The sequence below is a fragment of the Phacochoerus africanus genome, chromosome 8 (genome assembly GCF_016906955.1).
Source record: "Phacochoerus africanus isolate WHEZ1 chromosome 8, ROS_Pafr_v1, whole genome shotgun sequence".
Classification (NCBI taxonomy): domain Eukaryota; kingdom Metazoa; phylum Chordata; class Mammalia; order Artiodactyla; family Suidae; genus Phacochoerus; species Phacochoerus africanus.
In genome coordinates this window covers 159,201,054-159,219,023 of record NC_062551.1, presented here as the reverse complement: position 1 = coordinate 159,219,023, position 17,970 = coordinate 159,201,054, and the positions used below count along the sequence as shown (strand labels likewise).

General features: G+C 38.4%; 1 protein-coding gene across 9 annotated transcripts in view; it reads right to left on the bottom strand.

Annotated features, from left to right (window-relative positions):
* TUT4 (terminal uridylyl transferase 4) overlaps nucleotides 1-17,970 on the bottom strand; it is a 138,227-nt gene that overhangs the window by 78,209 nt on the left and 42,048 nt on the right. For all 9 annotated transcript variants that reach the window (XM_047789098.1, XM_047789099.1, XM_047789100.1 and 6 more), the window contains exons 3-4: nucleotides 15,544-15,707; nucleotides 4,428-4,544 (exon numbers count right to left, since the gene is read on the bottom strand). In XM_047789098.1, the coding sequence (XP_047645054.1) occupies nucleotides 4,428-4,544; nucleotides 15,544-15,707 (281 nt within the window). The remainder of the gene's footprint in view (nucleotides 1-4,427; nucleotides 4,545-15,543; nucleotides 15,708-17,970) is intronic.

The following is a 17,970-nucleotide window of genomic DNA, read 5'->3' as shown; positions in this document are numbered from 1 at the left end:
CAATGTTGGATCCTTAACCCACTGATCGAGACCAGGGATCGAACCAGAGTCCTCATGGATACTAGTCAGCTTTGTTGCCACTGAGCCACAATGGGAACTCTGTGACTAGCTTTTTTTTTAGTTAGCATTAATTTACTTAAGATTCTTTCATGTTGGAGTTCCCGTCATGGCGCAGTGGTTAACGAATCCGAATAGGAACCATGAGGTTGCGGGTTCGGTCCCCGCCCTTGCTCAGTGGGTCAAGGATCCGGCGTTGCCGTGAGCTGTGGTGTAGGTTGCAGACGCGGCTCGGATCCCGCGTTGATGCGGCTCCGGTGCAGGCCGGCGGCTACAGCTCTGATTCGACCCCTAGCCTGGGAACCTGTATATGCCACGGGAGCAGCACAAAGAAATAGCAAAAAAAAAAAAAAAAAAAAATTCTTCCATGTTGTAATATACTGAATTGTCTTCCTTTTTAAGGCTCTATAATATTCCACGGTGTGTGCCATTTTGCTCATCTATTCATCTGTTGATGAACAAAACATTTACTCCCATGATTTAGCTATTGTAAATGATGCTACTATAAACATGACTTTACAAATATTAGACCCTGCTTTTCTTTTGAGCATATACTCAAAAGAGTAACTGCTAGCTCATATGGTAATTTCACTTTTAATTTTTTAAGGAACTGCAACACAGTTTCCCACAACAGCTATACCGTTTTCATACCTATCTTTTTTCCTAATCTTAGGGAGACAACATTCAATGTTCCACCATTAACTATAATGATAGCTATAAATTCTTCATAGATTTTTTTTTTATCATGTTGAGAACGTTCCCTTCCATTCCTAGTCTGCTGAGATTTTTTTTATCAGGATGTTTTAAAATGCATTTTCACCATCTACTAAGACGGTCATATAGTATTCTTTTTCAGTTTTGTTAATATGATGAATTACACTGACTGGTTTTCTAATGTTAAACTCTTGGAATAAAGTCCTATCTGATCATGATGCATTTTCTCCTTAAATATATTACTGGATTCAATTTTCTTATATATTTAGGATTTTTGTATTTATGTTCAAGAGGGATACTGATCTGAAGTCGTTTTTCATTGTAATGTCCTTTTCTGGTTTGGTAATAAAGTAATACAGGACTCATAGACTGGGTTGGAAAGTATTCTTCCTCTTCAATAGTCCTGGAGGAGTTTTTTTAGAACCAGTACACAAGTACCAATTATCCCAGAGCTCAGTGATGCTCTTTTCTTTCTTTTTTCCCAAGTTCATTTTTCTTTCTCTTTCATTCTGCATAGTTCCCGTTGCTACATCTTCAAGTTTACTAACCTTTTCTTTTGCAATGTCTGATTTGCCATTAGTCCTACAAACTGTATTTCTCATCTCACACATTGTAGTTTTCATTTCCGTAAGTTCAATTTGAATCTTTTTTTTTAGGGCCACACATGCAGCATATGCAAGTTCCTGGACTAGAGGTTGAATTGGAGCTGCAGCTGCCAGCCTACACCACAGCCACAGCAATGCAGGATCCAGCCTTCACCACAACTGGTAGCAACACTGGATCCTTAACCCACTGAGCAAGGCCAGGGATCGAATCCTCATCCTCATGGATACTAGCTGGGTTCTTAACCCACTGAGCCACAATGGGAACTCCTTGAATCTTTTTTTTTTTTTTCCGTCTTTTTTGCTATTTCTTGGGCCGCTCCCGCGGCATATGGAGGTTCCCAGGCTAGGGGTCGAATAGGAGCTGTAGCCACCAGCCTACGCCAGAGCCACAGCAACTCGGGATCCAAGCCACGTCTGCAACCTACACCGCAGCTCACGGCAACGCCGGATCGTTAACCCACTGAGCAAGGGCAGGGACCAAACCCGCAACCTCATGGTTCCTAGTCGGATTCGTTAACCACTGCGCCACGACGGAAACTCCCTTGAATCTTTTTTATTTCCCATGTCTCTATTTTTCAGAACACAACGAATACAGTTGTGTTAACTGTCTTAAATGTCCTCCTCTGCTAATTCTGCTTTGTCAGCTCAAGGTCAGTTTCAATTAGCTGATTTTTCTTCCCTTCATGGTTTGTACTTTCCTGCTCCCTTGAATGCCTGATAATCTTTAACTGAATGGCAGACAATGTGAACTTCTGGAGGTGATATATATTTTGTATTTCCATAAATATTCTCAAGCTTTGTTCTGTAATGATACAAAATACTTGTAAATAGTTTACTATTTTGGGTCTTGCCTTTAAAACTTTTTGGTTGGGACCAGACCACATTTAGTTTAGGGATAAATATTCCCCACTACTGAAACAATACTTTTCTGAGTACTCCACTCAATGCCCCACAAAGTATGAAGTTTTTCAGTCTGGATAATTCATATTTTTGGGCCACGCCCACAGCACACAAAAGTTCCCAGGCCAAGGACTGAACCCATGCCAGAGCAGGAACCAAAGCCATAGCAGTGACAACACTGGGGCCTTAACCCACCAGGCCACCAGGGAACTCTAATACATTCATTTTTCCCAAAGAAAATGTACTGAGCACCTACAACATGTCAGTCACCGTACTAAGCAATGCAGAAACAAAAATAAATAAAAATTAAAACTGTCCTCTAAAATATTGGATACTGGAGTTCCTGTTGTGGCTCAGTAGTAATGAATCCAACTAGTATCCAGGAGGACATGGGCTTGATCCCTGGCCCCACTCAGTGGGTTAAGGATCCAGTGGTGCCTGTACCATATGTGGTGTAGGCTGCAGACATGGCTTGGATCTGGCATTGCTGTGGCTGTGGTGTAGGCCAGCAGCTGGAGCTCTGATTCAACCCCTAGCCTAGGAATTTCCACATGCTGTGGGTGCAGCCCTAAAAAGACAAAATTAATTGATTAATTAAATAAAATACTGAAGACTGAAGTCTATGAGAGGAGAGAAGGCAGACATTTATGATACAGTGTATTAAGTTTTCAAGCCACTATGAAAGCCACTATGAAAGTACAGGGAAAGAGTACCTGTAACACAGACCTGTTGGGAAGGTCGAGTGAAAGAATATTTCTCAGAGAAAATATCCTAGGTTACACAGAATATTTTAAATTTGAAAAGAAAAACTTAAGTAGCTAACATACTATGAATTCTAAAAAAGAAAATATTCTACTTACACTATGTCTATATGAAATGTTCCAATAAAAATAACTGAAAACTTATGAATTTCCATAGTCTAAAGCTTATCAAGCCTTACATGGCCTGCACTTCTCCAACTTCATCTCATATTTTCCTCCTAGCTTTCTTTGCTCCAATCATACTAAACTCTTTCAGTTCCTCACATGCCATGTCCTTTCATGACTAAAAGACCTTTATTCATGCTGCTTCTTTGTATGAAATGCTCTCATCTCACCTCTCTATGCTCCTCTTCTTTCTGCCTTTTAAACTACTATTCTGGGAGTTCCCATCATGGCTCAGTGGTAATGAACCCGACTAGTACCCATGAGGATGTGGGTTCAATCCGTGGCCTCACTCAGTGGGTTAAGGATCTGGCGTTGTCATGAGCTGTGTGTGGTATAGGTCGCAGCTCAGATCCTGTGTTGCTGTGGCTGTGCTGTTAGGATGGCAGCTACAGCTTCAATTCAACCACTAGCCTGGGAACTTCCATATGCTATGGGTGCAGCCCTGAAAAGACAAAAAGATTTTAAAAATTTTTTAAAAACTACTACTCCAAGGTTCAACCACTCAAATGTCACTTTTTCAAAGGAACCATTCCTCTTCTAGACTAAGTAAAATATCCTTGCACACTTCCTTAGCAGCACATTTCCCCCTTTAATAAAGCTCACCATACTTAATGTATGCCTTCCCCAGTACTTCAGATACTCTGAGAGGATTATCTTTATATTCACCCTCCCTTGACCAAGCACATAAGAACTCAATAAATACTGGTTGGACTAAGCAACTGTACCTGATTTTTAAGCTTAGGAATCAGAACATTGTATGATGAGCAGACTGGTCTCTGAGAAGATTCCCCTCCTGACCACCTAAGGTAAGGAGGACAATCATGGCTTTCAACACTATTTTTTTTTTTTGTCTTTTTGCCTTTTCTGGGGCCGCTCCCTCGGCATATGGAGGTTCCCAGGCTAGGGGTCGAATCGGAGCTACAGCTGCTGGCCTACACCACAGCAACGCAGGATCCAAGCCGCGTCTGCAATCTAAACCACAGCTCACGGCAACGCCGGATCCTTAACCCACTGAGCAAGGCCAGGGATCGAACCCGAAACCTCATGGTTCCTAGTCGGATTCATTAACCACTCAGCCACTATGGGAACTCCATCAACACCATTATACTATTTCAGTTACTACCATAAGAATGGACAAAATATTTGATATTTAGCTTCATTAATAAAAAAAATTTGATATTGTTTTACCATTCAATAAATAAATATTTTGTAAAAAAGAACTTACCAAAATGTTTTTCTTATGCCGTTTCTCTTTTATATGCTTATGTGCTCCCTGGATGTTTTCAATGTGAATTAAGCAAAGCTTGCATAGATATCGACAATTGGTATATTCTGGAGAGCGCTAAAAAAAGTTAAAAACACATTTTTTTCAGAACAAAAATGTAAAATTTTTCCTGAATGTAAACTATGTAAATATATCAGACAAAAACAGCAGTGAAGAAATATGAGTTTTTTTTAAGTTTCTTTTTTAAATTAATTTTTTTTACTTTTTTTTTTTCCCCTTTGGCTGTCCCCAACAACATCATATCCTTAACTCACTGTGCCAAGCTGGGGATTGAACGTGCATCCCAGCACTGCAGGGACACTGCTGATCCTGTTACACCACAGCAGGAACTCCCAAGAAATACTTTTCAATAAACAATCAAGTACTTACTTATCCAAGAGATAGTTTTCCTTTCAAAATAGTCATCCTAGGAGGTAATATACTAATTTCAAACAACACCATATAATGCTAATGTTTGATACTTATTTAATGTTATATAACATTTGATACTTATTTCATATAGCCTTTAGAATCCACTGTCAGATAAGAAAGGCAGTATGGGAGTCCTCATCGTGGAGCAGCAGAAAAGAATCCGACTAGGAACCATGAGGTTGTGGGTTCGATTCCCGGCCTCGCTCAGGGGGTTAAGGATCTGGCACTGCTGTGAACTGGGGTATAGGTCGCAGATGAGGCTCGGACCCTGTGTTGCTGTGGCTGTGGTATAGGCCAGCAGCTGTAGCTCCGATTCAACCCCTAGCCTGGGAACGTCCATATTCCGTGGGTGCAGCCAGCCAGTATGATTAGTCTTATTCCAACACTGTCCCAAAAACTGGTTTCAAAGTTTCAGTCTTTTTGATTATTATAAAAAATAAAATCTGTAGAAAATTGACAGAATACTGTAAACCAACTATAATAGAAAAAAAATCATTTAAAAAAATAAAAATAAATAAAATCCACCCTCAAATAGGGGGTTTCAAAAGAATGAATTCCAAAAGCTGAGTTCTGAAAACACTCCAATCAATTACAATCACATGGGGAATAAATGGATAACCTCTTGAATTAACTACTCTAATGGGACAATTCTGACACATGAAGTCTCAATCACAGTACTTAAATCATACTTTATACAGGCATTCTTGAAATAATAAAAAATAAATAATTCCAAAATGTTTATTATATACTAGGCACTATGCTAGATGTTTCACACACAATTTGTCATTTTAACTCTCCTCATAATCTAATTAGCCTGGTATTATTCTCATTCTACAAATGTGAAAACAAAAGCTCACAGAGCTTACAACTTTCACAAAGACACAATATGAAGTGGTAGATACCGGATTTAATTTCATGTATACGTGAATCCAAAGTCAACACTCTACCCAAAAGATTACACAATAAAAAACTACAAAAACACAATAAATACATATTGAATTTTAAAACATTGTTTCTAGTGCCTTACATCGAAACTGCAGCAATGCTTATTTTTTACCTGACATAAAGATTCTCTCACTTAGGGACATAACATATATTTTCTTTCTTTTTTTGGTCTTTTTGGGGCCACACCAACTGCATATGGAGGTTACCAGGCTAGGGATCCAATTGGAGCTGTAACCGCCCGCCTATGCTGGAGCCACAGCAACGCAGCATCTCATCAGTGTCTGTGACCTACACCAAAGCTCACAGCAATTCTGGCTCCTTACTTCACGGAGCAAGGCCAGGGATTGAACCTGCACCCTCAAAGATGCTAGCTGGGTTCGCTAAGTGCTGAGCCATGATGGGAATTCCATAAATTTTCTTTAAATATGAAACCTGACTCATATTTAACAATAGTCTTAACATAAATTTAAAATAAATATAGCCTTCTGGAGCTCCCATTATGGCTCAAGCAGGTTAAGTAGCTGACTAGTACCCATGAGGATGCAGATTTGAACCCTGGCTTTGCTCAGTGGCTTAAGGATACAGCATTGCTGCAATCTGCAGTGTAGGTCCCAGATGTGGCTCAGATCTGACACTGCTGTGGCAAGATCAGAAGCTGCGACTCCGATTTGACCCCAAGCCTGGGAACTTCCATATGCCCTAAAAAGAAAAACTAAATAAATAAGTAAAAATAGGGAGTTCCCATCGTGGCACAGCAGAAATTAATCTAACTAGAAACCATGAGGGTGCGGGTCCAATCCCTGGTCTCGCTCAATGGGTTAAGGATCTGGTGTTGCCAGGAGCTGTGGGATAGGTCAAAGATGCAGTTCAGAGCCCCCGTTGCTGAGGCTGTAGCGAAGGCTGGCAGCTGTAGCTCCAATTCAACCCTTAGCCTGGGAACTTCCATATGCCAGGAGTTCAGCCCTTCAAAAAGAAAAAGAAAAAGAGGAGTTCCCATCTTGGCTCAGTGGTTAGCGAACCCAACTGCAGGTTTGATCCCTGCCCTCACTCAGTGGGTTAAGGATCCAGCATTGCCATGAGCTGTGGTGTAGGTTGCAGACTCGGCCCAGATCCAGCGTTGCTGTGGCTCTGACAAAGGCCAGCAGCTACAGCTCCAATTACACCCCTAGGCTGGGAACCTCCATATGCCGCAGGTGCAGCCCCAGAAAACGGAAGGAAGGAAAGAAAGAAAGAAAATTCAGCTCAATCTAGTCAATTCTTTAGTATAAAAATTTTAAATTTGTCCTTATTGGGGAATTAATTGAGCCCTCACAGAGACCTCTACCTTCCAATTTTTAAAGACACTACTTCTTAATTCACCAAATGTTTTCTGAGCTGTGGTGGTGTTGGTGTCTCATTGTATGGCTGACTTCAGTCAGCATGATACTTTCTAGGTCCATCCATGTTGCTGAAAATGCTGGTATTTTTTTCCTTGTAATGGCTGAGTAATATTCCATTGTGTATAGGTACCACATTTTCTGGATCCACTCCCCTGTCAATGAACATTTAGGTTGTTTCCACGTCTTGGCTATTGCAAATAGTGCTGCGGTGCGCATCGGAGTACATGTGTCTTTTTGAGTCATGGTTTTCTCTGGATAGATGCCCAGGAGTGGGATTGCTGGATCAAATGGTAGTTCTATGTTCAGTTTTCTGAGGAATCTCCATGCTGTTTTCCACAGTGGTCGCACCAATTTACAATCCTACCAACAGTGTGCTAGGGTTGCTTTTTCTCCACACCCTCTCCAGCACTTACTGTTTGTAGAATTTTTGATGATGGCCATTCCGGCTAGTGTAAGGTGGTACCTCATGGTGGATTTGATTAGGATTTCTCTAATCATGAGTGATGTTGAACATCTTTTCATGTGTTTTTTGGTCACACGTATGTCTTCTTTGGAGAACTGTCTGTTTAGATCTTCTGCCCATTTTTTGATGGGGTGGTTTGTTTTTTTGGTGTGGAGCTGCAGAAGGGGTTTATAAATTTTGGAGATTAACCCCTTGTCAGTTGATTCATTTGCAAAGATTCTTCTCCCATTCTGAGGGTTGTCTTTTTGTTTTGTTTAGGGTTTCCTTTGTTGTGCAGAAACTTTTTAAGTTTAACTAGGTCCCATTTGTTTAGTTTTGTGTTTACTGTCATTGCTCTAAGAGGTGGATCTGAGAAGATGTTGCTGTCATTTATGTCAGAGAGTGTTTGGCCTATGTTTTCCTCTGAGAGTTTTATAGTGTCTGGTCTTATATCTAGGTCTTTAATCCACTCTGAGTTGATTTTTGTGTATGGTGTTAGGGAGTGTTCTAATTTCATTCTTTTCCATGTGGCTGTCCAGTTTTCCCAGCACCACTTATTGAACAAGCTGTCCTTTCTCCATTGTATATTCTTGCCTCCTTTGTCATAGATTTGTTGACTGTAGGTGTGTGGGTTTAATTCTGGGCTTTCTATCCTGTTCCACTGATCTATATTTCTGTCTTTGTGCCAGTACCATATGGTTTTTATGACTGTAGCTTTGTAGTATAGTCTGAAGTCCAGGAGCCTGATTCCTCCAGCTCCAATTTTCCTTTTCAGGATGTCTCTGGCTATTCTGGGTCTGTTGTGCTTCCAAACAGACTTTAAAATATTTTGTTGGAGTTCTGTGAAAAATGTCCTTGGTAATTTGATAGGGATTGCATTGAATCTGTAGACTGCTTTAGGTAGTATATAGTCATTTTGATAATATTAACTCTTCCAATCCACGAGCATGATCTGTCTTTCCATCTATTTGTGTCATCTTTGATTTCTTTCATCAGTGGCTTGTAGTTTTCAGAGTACAGGTCTTTTGTCTCTTTAGGCAGGTTTACTCCTAGGTATTTTATTCTTTTGGATGTGATGGCAAACGGCATTGCTTCCCTAATTTCTCTGATCTTTCATTGTTAGTGTATAGAAATGCCATCAATTTCTGTGTATTAGTTTTGTATTCTGTGACTTTGCCAAATTCATGGATGAGCTCTAACAGTTTTCTGGTAGAGTCTTTAGAATTCTCTAGGTATAGTATCATGCCATCTGCAAACAGGGATACTTTTACTTCTTCTTTTCCAATTTGGATTCCTTTTATTTCTTTTACTTCTCTGACTGCTGTGGCTAGGACTTCCAAAACTATGTTGAATAGTAGTGGCGAGAGTGAACATCCTTGTCTTGTTCCTGATCTCAGTGGGAATTCTTTCAGTTTTTCACCATTGACAATGATGTTAGCTGTGAGTTTTTCATATATGGCCTTTATTATGCTGAGGTAGGTTCCTGCTATGCCCACTTTCTGAAGGGTTTTTATCAGAAATGGGTGTTGGATTTTGCCAAAGGCTTTTTCCGCGTCTACTGAGAGAATCATATGGTTTTTACTCTTCAGTTTGTTAATGTGGTGTATCACACTGATGGATTTGTGGATATTGAAGAACCCCTGCATCCCTGGGATAAATCCCACTTGATCATGATGTACAATCCTTTTAATGTATTGTTGGACGTGGTTTGCTAGTATTTTGTTGAGGATTTTTGCATCGATGTTCATCAGTGAAACTGGCCTGTAGTTTTCTTTTTGTGTGTATGTGTGTCTTTTTGCCTTTTCTAGGGCCACTCCCACAGCATATGAAGGTTTGGGCTAGGGGTCAAATCGGAGCTGTAGCTACTGGCCTACACCAGAGCCACAGCAACTCGAGATCCAAGCTGAGTCTGCAACCTACACCACAGCTCATGGCAATGCTGGATCCTTAACCCACTGAGCAAGGCCAGGGATTGAACCTGCAACCTCATGGTTCCTAGTTGGATTTGTTAACCACTGCACCATGACTGGAACTCCATGTGGTTTTCTTTTTTTGTGGTATCTTTGTCTGGTTTTGGTATCAGGGTGATGGTGGCCTCATAGGATGAGTTTGGGAGTATCCGTTCCTCTGCAATTTTTTGAAATAGTTTCAGAAGAAGAGGTATTAGCTCTTCTCTAAATGTTTCATAGAATTCACCTGTGATGAACAGGGAGTTCTTTTATGGTGCAGTGAATTAAGGATCTGGCTTTGTCACTATAGCACCTTGGGTTGCTGCTGTGGTACAGTTTCGATCCTTGGCCTGGGAACTTCCACATGCCACAGGTATGGAGAAAAAAAAACCCACAAAACCTCTAAACAAACCACATATAGAAGGAACATATCTCAACCCAATAAAGGCCATATATGCCAGGGCCACAGCTTAAATCATAATCAATACTGAAAGGTAGCAAGTTTTTCTCTAAGACCAGGAACAAGACAAGAGTGCCCTTTGATACAGTATTAGAAGTCCTAGCTAGAGCAATCAAGCAAGAAACAGAAATAAAAGGTGTGAGAATTGGATAAGAAGATGTCAAATCATCTATATGTGAAGATAAAATGATTTTACTGTTAGATCTAATCAATGAATTCAATAAAGTTGCAGGATACAAAATTAACATACAAAAATCAGGAATGTTTCTATACAATAACAGCGAATTTTCTGAAAAATAAAGAAGCGAAAATAATAAAATACATAGGAATAAATTCAACTAAGGCAGTGACGATCTCTACTCTGAAAACTACAAGACACTTATGAAAGAAGTTGAAGAAGATACAAATAAATGGAAAGAATTCCCATGTTCATGGATGGGAAGAATTAATATTTAACATGTCAATAATACCAAAAGTTATCAATAGTCAATGCAATCCCTATCAAGAGTCCAATGGAATTGTATATTCCTAAAGTTTATATGGAACCTAAATAAACAAACCCTGAATAACAACAGACATCTTGAGAAAGAACAAAGCAGGAAGCATCAAGCTTCCTGCTGCCAAGTTATATAACAACACTAGAGTCATCAAAACAGTATGGTACTAGCATAAAAACAGACCAATGGAACAAAATCAAGAACCCAGAAATAAACTCAAACATATACAGTCAACTAATATTTGATAAGGGAGCCAAGAATAAATACTCAATGGAAAAAAGACAGTCTTTTCAAGAAATGGTGCTGGGATAATTGGATAGTCATAAGTAAAAAAAAGAAAGTGAACTCATATCTTACAAAACTCCCCAAAATTTACCCAAAATGAATTAAAGACTTGAATGTACAACCTGAAACCATGAAACTTCTAGAAGAAAATACAGGCATAAAACTCCCTGACATAGGTCTTGGTAATTTTTTTGATATAACACTTAAAATATATGCAACAAAATCTAATATAAGTGGGACTACATCAAACTAAAATGCTTCTGCACAGCAAAGGAAATTATTAACAAGGTGAAAAGATAACTTAAGGAACAGGAAAAATATTCACAAACCATATATCTGGTAAGTGGTTAATATCCAAAATATACAAAGAACTCATACAACCCAACAGCAAAAAACCAAATGACCCAGTTTAAAAATGAGCAAAGGCCCTGAACAGATGTTTCTCCAAAGAAGATATGTGAAAGACCAACAGGTGCATTAAAAGATGCTCAACATCGCTAGTCACTAGGGAAATGGAAATTAAAACCACAATTGGTATCTCCTCACACCTGTTAGAATTGCTCTTATCAAAAAAGACAAAAGGCAACAAATGTTGACAAAGAAAAAAAGGGAACTCTAGTACACTGCTGGCAGGAAAGTAAATTAGTACAGCCCCTATGGAAAACAGTATGTAGCATCCTCAAAAAATTAAAAAACAGAACTATAATGTGATCCTGCAATGCTACTTCTGGAAATATATCCAAAGGAAACAAAAACACCAACTCAAAAAGACATCTGCACCCCATGTTCATAGCCGCATTATTTATAATCGCTAAGACATGGAAACAACCCAAGTGTCCGTCAATGGATGAACACATAAAGAAGTTGTGGTATATGTATATGTATATACACACACACACCACACTCAAACATACAACAGACTATTATTCACCCATAAAAAATGAGAAAGTTCTGCCATTTACAATAACATGGATGGTCCCTGAAGGCATATGCTAAGTAAAACAAGTCAGACAAAGAAAGACAAAAACTGTAAACTGTATGATCTCATTTATATGTGGAATCCTTAAAAAAACAAAAACAAAACAAAACAAAAACCCTCTTAAAAAGAGATCAGACCTGTGGTTACCAGAAACAGAGGATGAGAGAGGGGAAAAATGAAGCAAGATGGACAAAAGGTACAAACTTATAAGTACTAGGGATGTAATGAACACTGCTATAAGGTATACAGGAAAATTGTTAAGAGAATAAATTCCAAAAGTTCTCATCACAAGAATATTTTTCCCTTTTTTTCTTTCTTGTCTTTTTATTGTATATATGAGATGAATGTTAAGTGAATCTATTACAGTAATAATTTCACAATACATGTAAATCCAACCATCATGCTATACATTGTAAGTTTATATAGCCAGGTATATCAATTATTTATCAATAAAACTGAAAAGAAAATAAAAGCAGTAACCTGAAATTTAAAAAAAAAATTCCTGGAGTTCCCGTCGTGGCTCAGAGGTTAACGAATCCGACTAGGAACCATGAGGTTGCAGGTTCGATCCCTGCCCTTGCTCAGTGGGTTAATGATCTGGCATTGCCATGAACTGTGGTGTAGGTTGCAGATGTGGCTCGGACCCCATGTTGCTATGGCTCTGGCGTAGGCCGGCGACTACAGCTCCGATTAGACCCCTAGCCTGGGAACCTCCATATGCCGAGGGAGCAGCCCAAGAAATGGCAAAAAGACCAAAAAAAAAAAAAAAACAACCAAACTAGAATTCCCACAGGGGCGCAACGAAATTGGCCCTATCTCTGGAATGCTGGGATGCAGGTTCAATCCCCAGCCTGGCACACTGAGTTGGGGATCTGATGCTGAGCAGCTGAGGCATAGGTCCCAACTGTAGCTCCAATCTGATCCCTGGCCCAGAACTACATATGTCACAGGGTGGCCAAAAATGAAAGGAAAAAATTGTTATTACCATATTATTTTCTTTCTCTAAAAGAAACTCCTAGAAAAGCAGTATTAAGGTTTTAAAAAATGCCCAACTCAACTTTTTAATATGGTTATCATGGCACATGAAAAGGCACTCAATACTTACTTTGATAATACACAGATCCAGAATAGCCACTAACTCTAGACTTAGGAAAGAGTGAGAGGAAAGACAGAACTAAGTAAAATCGCAAATTGCAAAAACAACTTCCTGCTAACTAAGTTCTTGTGAAACTAACTATACAAGCTAAACTCTCTCTTACATTATAGGCCTCTACTCCTTGATATTCCTTTCTACTTTCATAAGATGACTACTCTGTCATAAGTTTATTAATAACTCAGGACTGCATTCTTCAGTTTAGATATGACCTCATTTTTCTAGCTATACAAAATCATACTGTTTCTTTACTTCCCTATTTATCAAGAATGATGATCTATTTCCTTGTATGCATACCTACATATCCCAAATATCTATCTAAGAACAGACTGAATTATAATTCTTTCCCTCAATATCCAGCAGTGTTTTACTGTTAGGGGTAGGAATGTGTATTTCTAGGTTAAGAAATTAATTAGTACTCAGGAATAAGATACCTGGATAGAATAGGGTAAAATAGATCCTAATACATAGGAGATATTCAGTAAATATGAGAAAAAAAGAGGAAAGAGAAAACCAAAGGGAAAAGGAGGAACGATACAATATCCTGCAGCGTTTGCTAATTTATTTGTCACTCCAAATGGACTGTTAACTTCTAATTGACAGAAACTGTGTCTTTTTCTCCAACATATCCCCAGTGACTTGCACATATCTAGAATATAGTAAGTTCTCAGTATCTTTTCATTCATTTGTTTGTTTTGCTTTTTAGGGCTGCACCCACGGCATGTGGAGTTTCCCAGGCTAGGGGGCCAATCAGAGCTACAGCTGCTGGTCTACACCACAGCCACAGCAACACGGGATCCGAGTTGCGTCTGTGACCTACACCACAGCTCATGGCAACGCTGGATCCTTAACCTGCTGAGCAAGGCCAGGGGTTGAACCTGCAACCTCTTGGTTCCTAGTCAGATTCGTCTCTGCTGTGACACGACAGGAACTCCTCTCAATATCTTTTTGATAAAGGGATATTATCAGGGATCAGTAAACTTCTTGTAAAGAGACAAAATAGTATTTCAGTAAGTTATTTTATGCTTTGGTAAATAGATATTTTATGCTTTGTGGTTAATATATTCTCTGCAGCAACGACTCAAAACTCAACTCTGCCATGTAGCACAAAAGCAGCCACAGATAATAGGGATGTGTTCCCTATTATAAGGCTATGTTCCAATTAGACATTGTTTATAAAAACATAAGATATTTTACCAATTTTAAAAAAATACATCTTAGAGGAAAACATAGGCCAAACACTCTCTGACATAAATGACAGCAACATCTTCTCAGATCCACCTCTTAGAGCAATGACAGTAAACACAAAACTAAACAAATGGGACCTAGTTAAACTTAAAAAGTTTCTGCACAACAAAGGAAACCCTAAACAAAACAAAAAGATAACCCTCAGAATGGGAGAAGAATCTTTGCAAATGAATCAACTGACAAGGGGTTAATCTCCAAAATTTATAAACCCCTTCTGCAGCTCCACACCAAAAAAACAAACCACCCCATCAAAAAATGGGCAGAAGATCTAAACAGACAGTTCTCCAAAGAAGACATACAGATGGCCAAAAAACACATGAAAAGATGTTCAACATCACTCATGATTAGAGAAATCCTAATCAAATCCACCATGAGGTACCACCTTACACTAGCCGGAATGGCCATCATCAAAAATTCTACAAACAGTAAGTGCTGGAGAGGGTGTGGAGAAAAAGCAACCCTAGCACACTGTTGGTAGGATTGTAAATTGGTGCGACCACTGTGGAAAACAGCATGGAGATTCCTCAGAAAACTGAACATAGAACTACCATTTGATCCAGCAATCCCACTCCTGGGCATCTATCCAGAGAAAACCATGACTCAAAAAGACACATGTACTCCGATGCGCACCGCAGCACTATTTGCAATAGCCAAGACGTGGAAACAACCTAAATGTTCATTGACAGGGGAGTGGATCCAGAAAATGTGGTACCTATACACAATGGAATATTACTCAGCCATTACAAGGAAAAAAATACCAGCATTTTCAGCAACATGGATGGACCTAGAAAGTATCATGCTGACTGAAGTCAGCCATACAATGAGACACCAACATCAAATGCTTTCACTGACATGTGGAATCTGAAAAAAGGACAGACTGAACTTCTTTGCAGAACAGATGGTGACTCACAGACACTGAAACACTTATGGTCTCCAGAGGAGACAGTTTGGGAGGTGGGGGGATGTGCTTGGGTTGTGGGATGGAAATCCTGTGAAACTGGATTGTGATGATCATTACACAGATGTGATAAAAATACATATACAAAATATATATATACAAAAAAAAAAACACACAAGGAGGTAGGCCATAGTCTGCTGAGCCCTGGGATGAATGAATGAAGTCAGACTCACAGATGGAAGAAAAGAGAAAGGAAGAGAAGAAGACAGGAAAGAAGGAAGGAAGGAAAGATGAATGGTATCTCTGTCTAAGGAGTATTAAAAGAAAAAAAAAAAAAAGAGCTGTACTTGGGGAAAAAAAAGTTATGAAACATGCATTGTCCTCCAAATAACCAAAACAGCATTGCATACTTTTTCAAGTCGAAAGATGTGATCTCTTTCTAAGCGTTCTTCTGCTTGTTTCAATCCTAGCCTCTGCTCAGGTGTCAATGTAGATTCATCTATTACAGTGGCATTTTCTAAATAGTCCATCTCTGAAGAATTTTCTTTATTAGATTCATCATTCTTCATTTTACCTAGAAAAGGAAGGTAATCACTTAGTTACCATCATCAGAATTGATAAATTTTAAAAAAATTTTATTGGAAAATAGACATTCAATTTATACACATAAGAAAAAGTTCTTCCTTTATACTTTCCTTGATTATATAAGTTGGTATATCTATGTAAAATATAAGTAAAATATACACATGGTATCAAAATTCACAAAGAAAAATCTATTTCATGGATCAAATGCCTATCTTCTTCCAACCCACCTATATTAAAAAAGACAAATATGATTAAGATTCACTATATAATGCTAACATAACTATCTGAAGACTCTGAAATATGATACAAAGTGGATATATAAAGTAAATACAATATAAAGTAGAATCTCTGAAGTAAATACAATATAAAGCTATTTTAAGTTCCAGAGATGACTCACTGAATAAAAGTCACTACAGTGACGTTATCACTATACAGTAGAGGCTAAAAGAATACACACACTCTAGACCACAAACCCACACCAGACTCCTTCTCCTTTGCTTTCACTGAACTCATGTATATCTCTATCACAGCAATGTTGTTTCTTTGCTTCTCTGCCTCCTAACTAGACTGTAATCTCTTTAAGGCATAGACTATGTATTTTCAGTCTTTCCATTTCTAGCATCTAACAATATGTACCTGGCATACAGTAGGTTCCACCATCAGTGTGATTTTTTTTTACAAATACAAATTGAATCATGTTATTCTCTTGCTTAAATATGTAACAGGCTTTCGTAGAGTTCAGTAAGGTTTAAACTTTCTAACTTATAACACACATCCTTGCCTCTTGAAGGGAATCAGCAGTTTAAATATAGTAATTCCAAGCTGTAGTAAAAGCTATAAAGGAGAAAAAAAAAAAAGTAACAGAGTGGAAATAAACTTTAGTTATGAGAGTCAGGGAAGGCTTTTCTGAGATTTTAAGCCAAGACTTCGAGAAAGAGAGCTAAGTTGTCCCTATAACTAATCTTATGTCCTGCCCTAATACTTTTCACTCCATTCATAGCAGATGTGCTAGAATGGATCACTGGTACTTCAAGTATCAATGATTTTACATGTTCTGTAACCTTTACCAGCAAGGCCCTTCCCACTTTGACTAGTAATTCAGCTTAAGCTGTCCTGAAAAATTCAACTTACTTATCACATGTTTCAAAAGATAGTCTAATATTGTTTATATTTTCATAGCACCCTCTGTTATCTCACATTTTCATAGTAATGTAATTTGTATTTATTTATCTACCTCCTACATTAGATAATGAATTCCTTGATGCTAAATGACCAAGTCTTACTCAACTTTGTACCTTCAGTTTTTAATACAATGCCGAGACCAGAGATGACACTTATTATTAGAGTGCTGAATAAAGAGATCTGGACATATCTAAAAGCACTTCTAAAAATTAAAAAAATGCTCATAATCAATAAATCTCTTCCCTCTGCCCTCAAAAGTTATTCTACATGCCATTTACAAGAACCCTAACAGTCAGTTCTATCTTTTGACAGTATTAATTTTCTGAACAAAAAGAGTGTACCTCTGGAAGTGATATATCTCCTACTACAAAAGGAGCACAAGAGGAATACTCAGCAATAAAAAGTAATGATGTGCTGATACACGTTACAATATGGATGAATCTTAAAATACTAAGTGAAAAAAGCCAGACACAAAAGGCCACATGTTGTATAAGTTCAATTCTATAAAACAGGCAAATCTTGAGACAGAGAGCATTTTGTGGTTGGCAGTGCATAGGAGGAGAGGGTAATGAGCAGTGACTGCTAATGGGTATGAAGTTTCTTTTGCGGATGATGAAAATATTCAGGATTTAGACAGTGGTAATGTCTACACAGCTTCATAAATAAACTAAAAAATACTAAATTGCATATGTCAAAATAGCAAATTTTATGGAATATGAATTATATCAATAAAACTAATATTAAAAGGTAAATAAGAAAAACTTTAATATGACAGATAATAAGTAAGAACCATGGAGAAAAATTAAACAGATAAAAGGAATAAAGAGGAGTTCCAGATAGAAGGCTGTAAATTGTAGAAAAATGACCCAGCAAAAGGCTGAGAAGGTAAAGGAGATAAGAGAGCTAGCCATATGGACATCTGAGGGAAGAGTGTTCCACGCGGAGGAAAAAGCAAATGCAATAACCATCATGTGGACACCTGTCTTCACATCTGAGGAACTGCAAAGAAATTGTGTAGTTATTAGAACAGAGAAAAAGGGTGAGTAATAGATGAACGAAGGCAGAGAAGT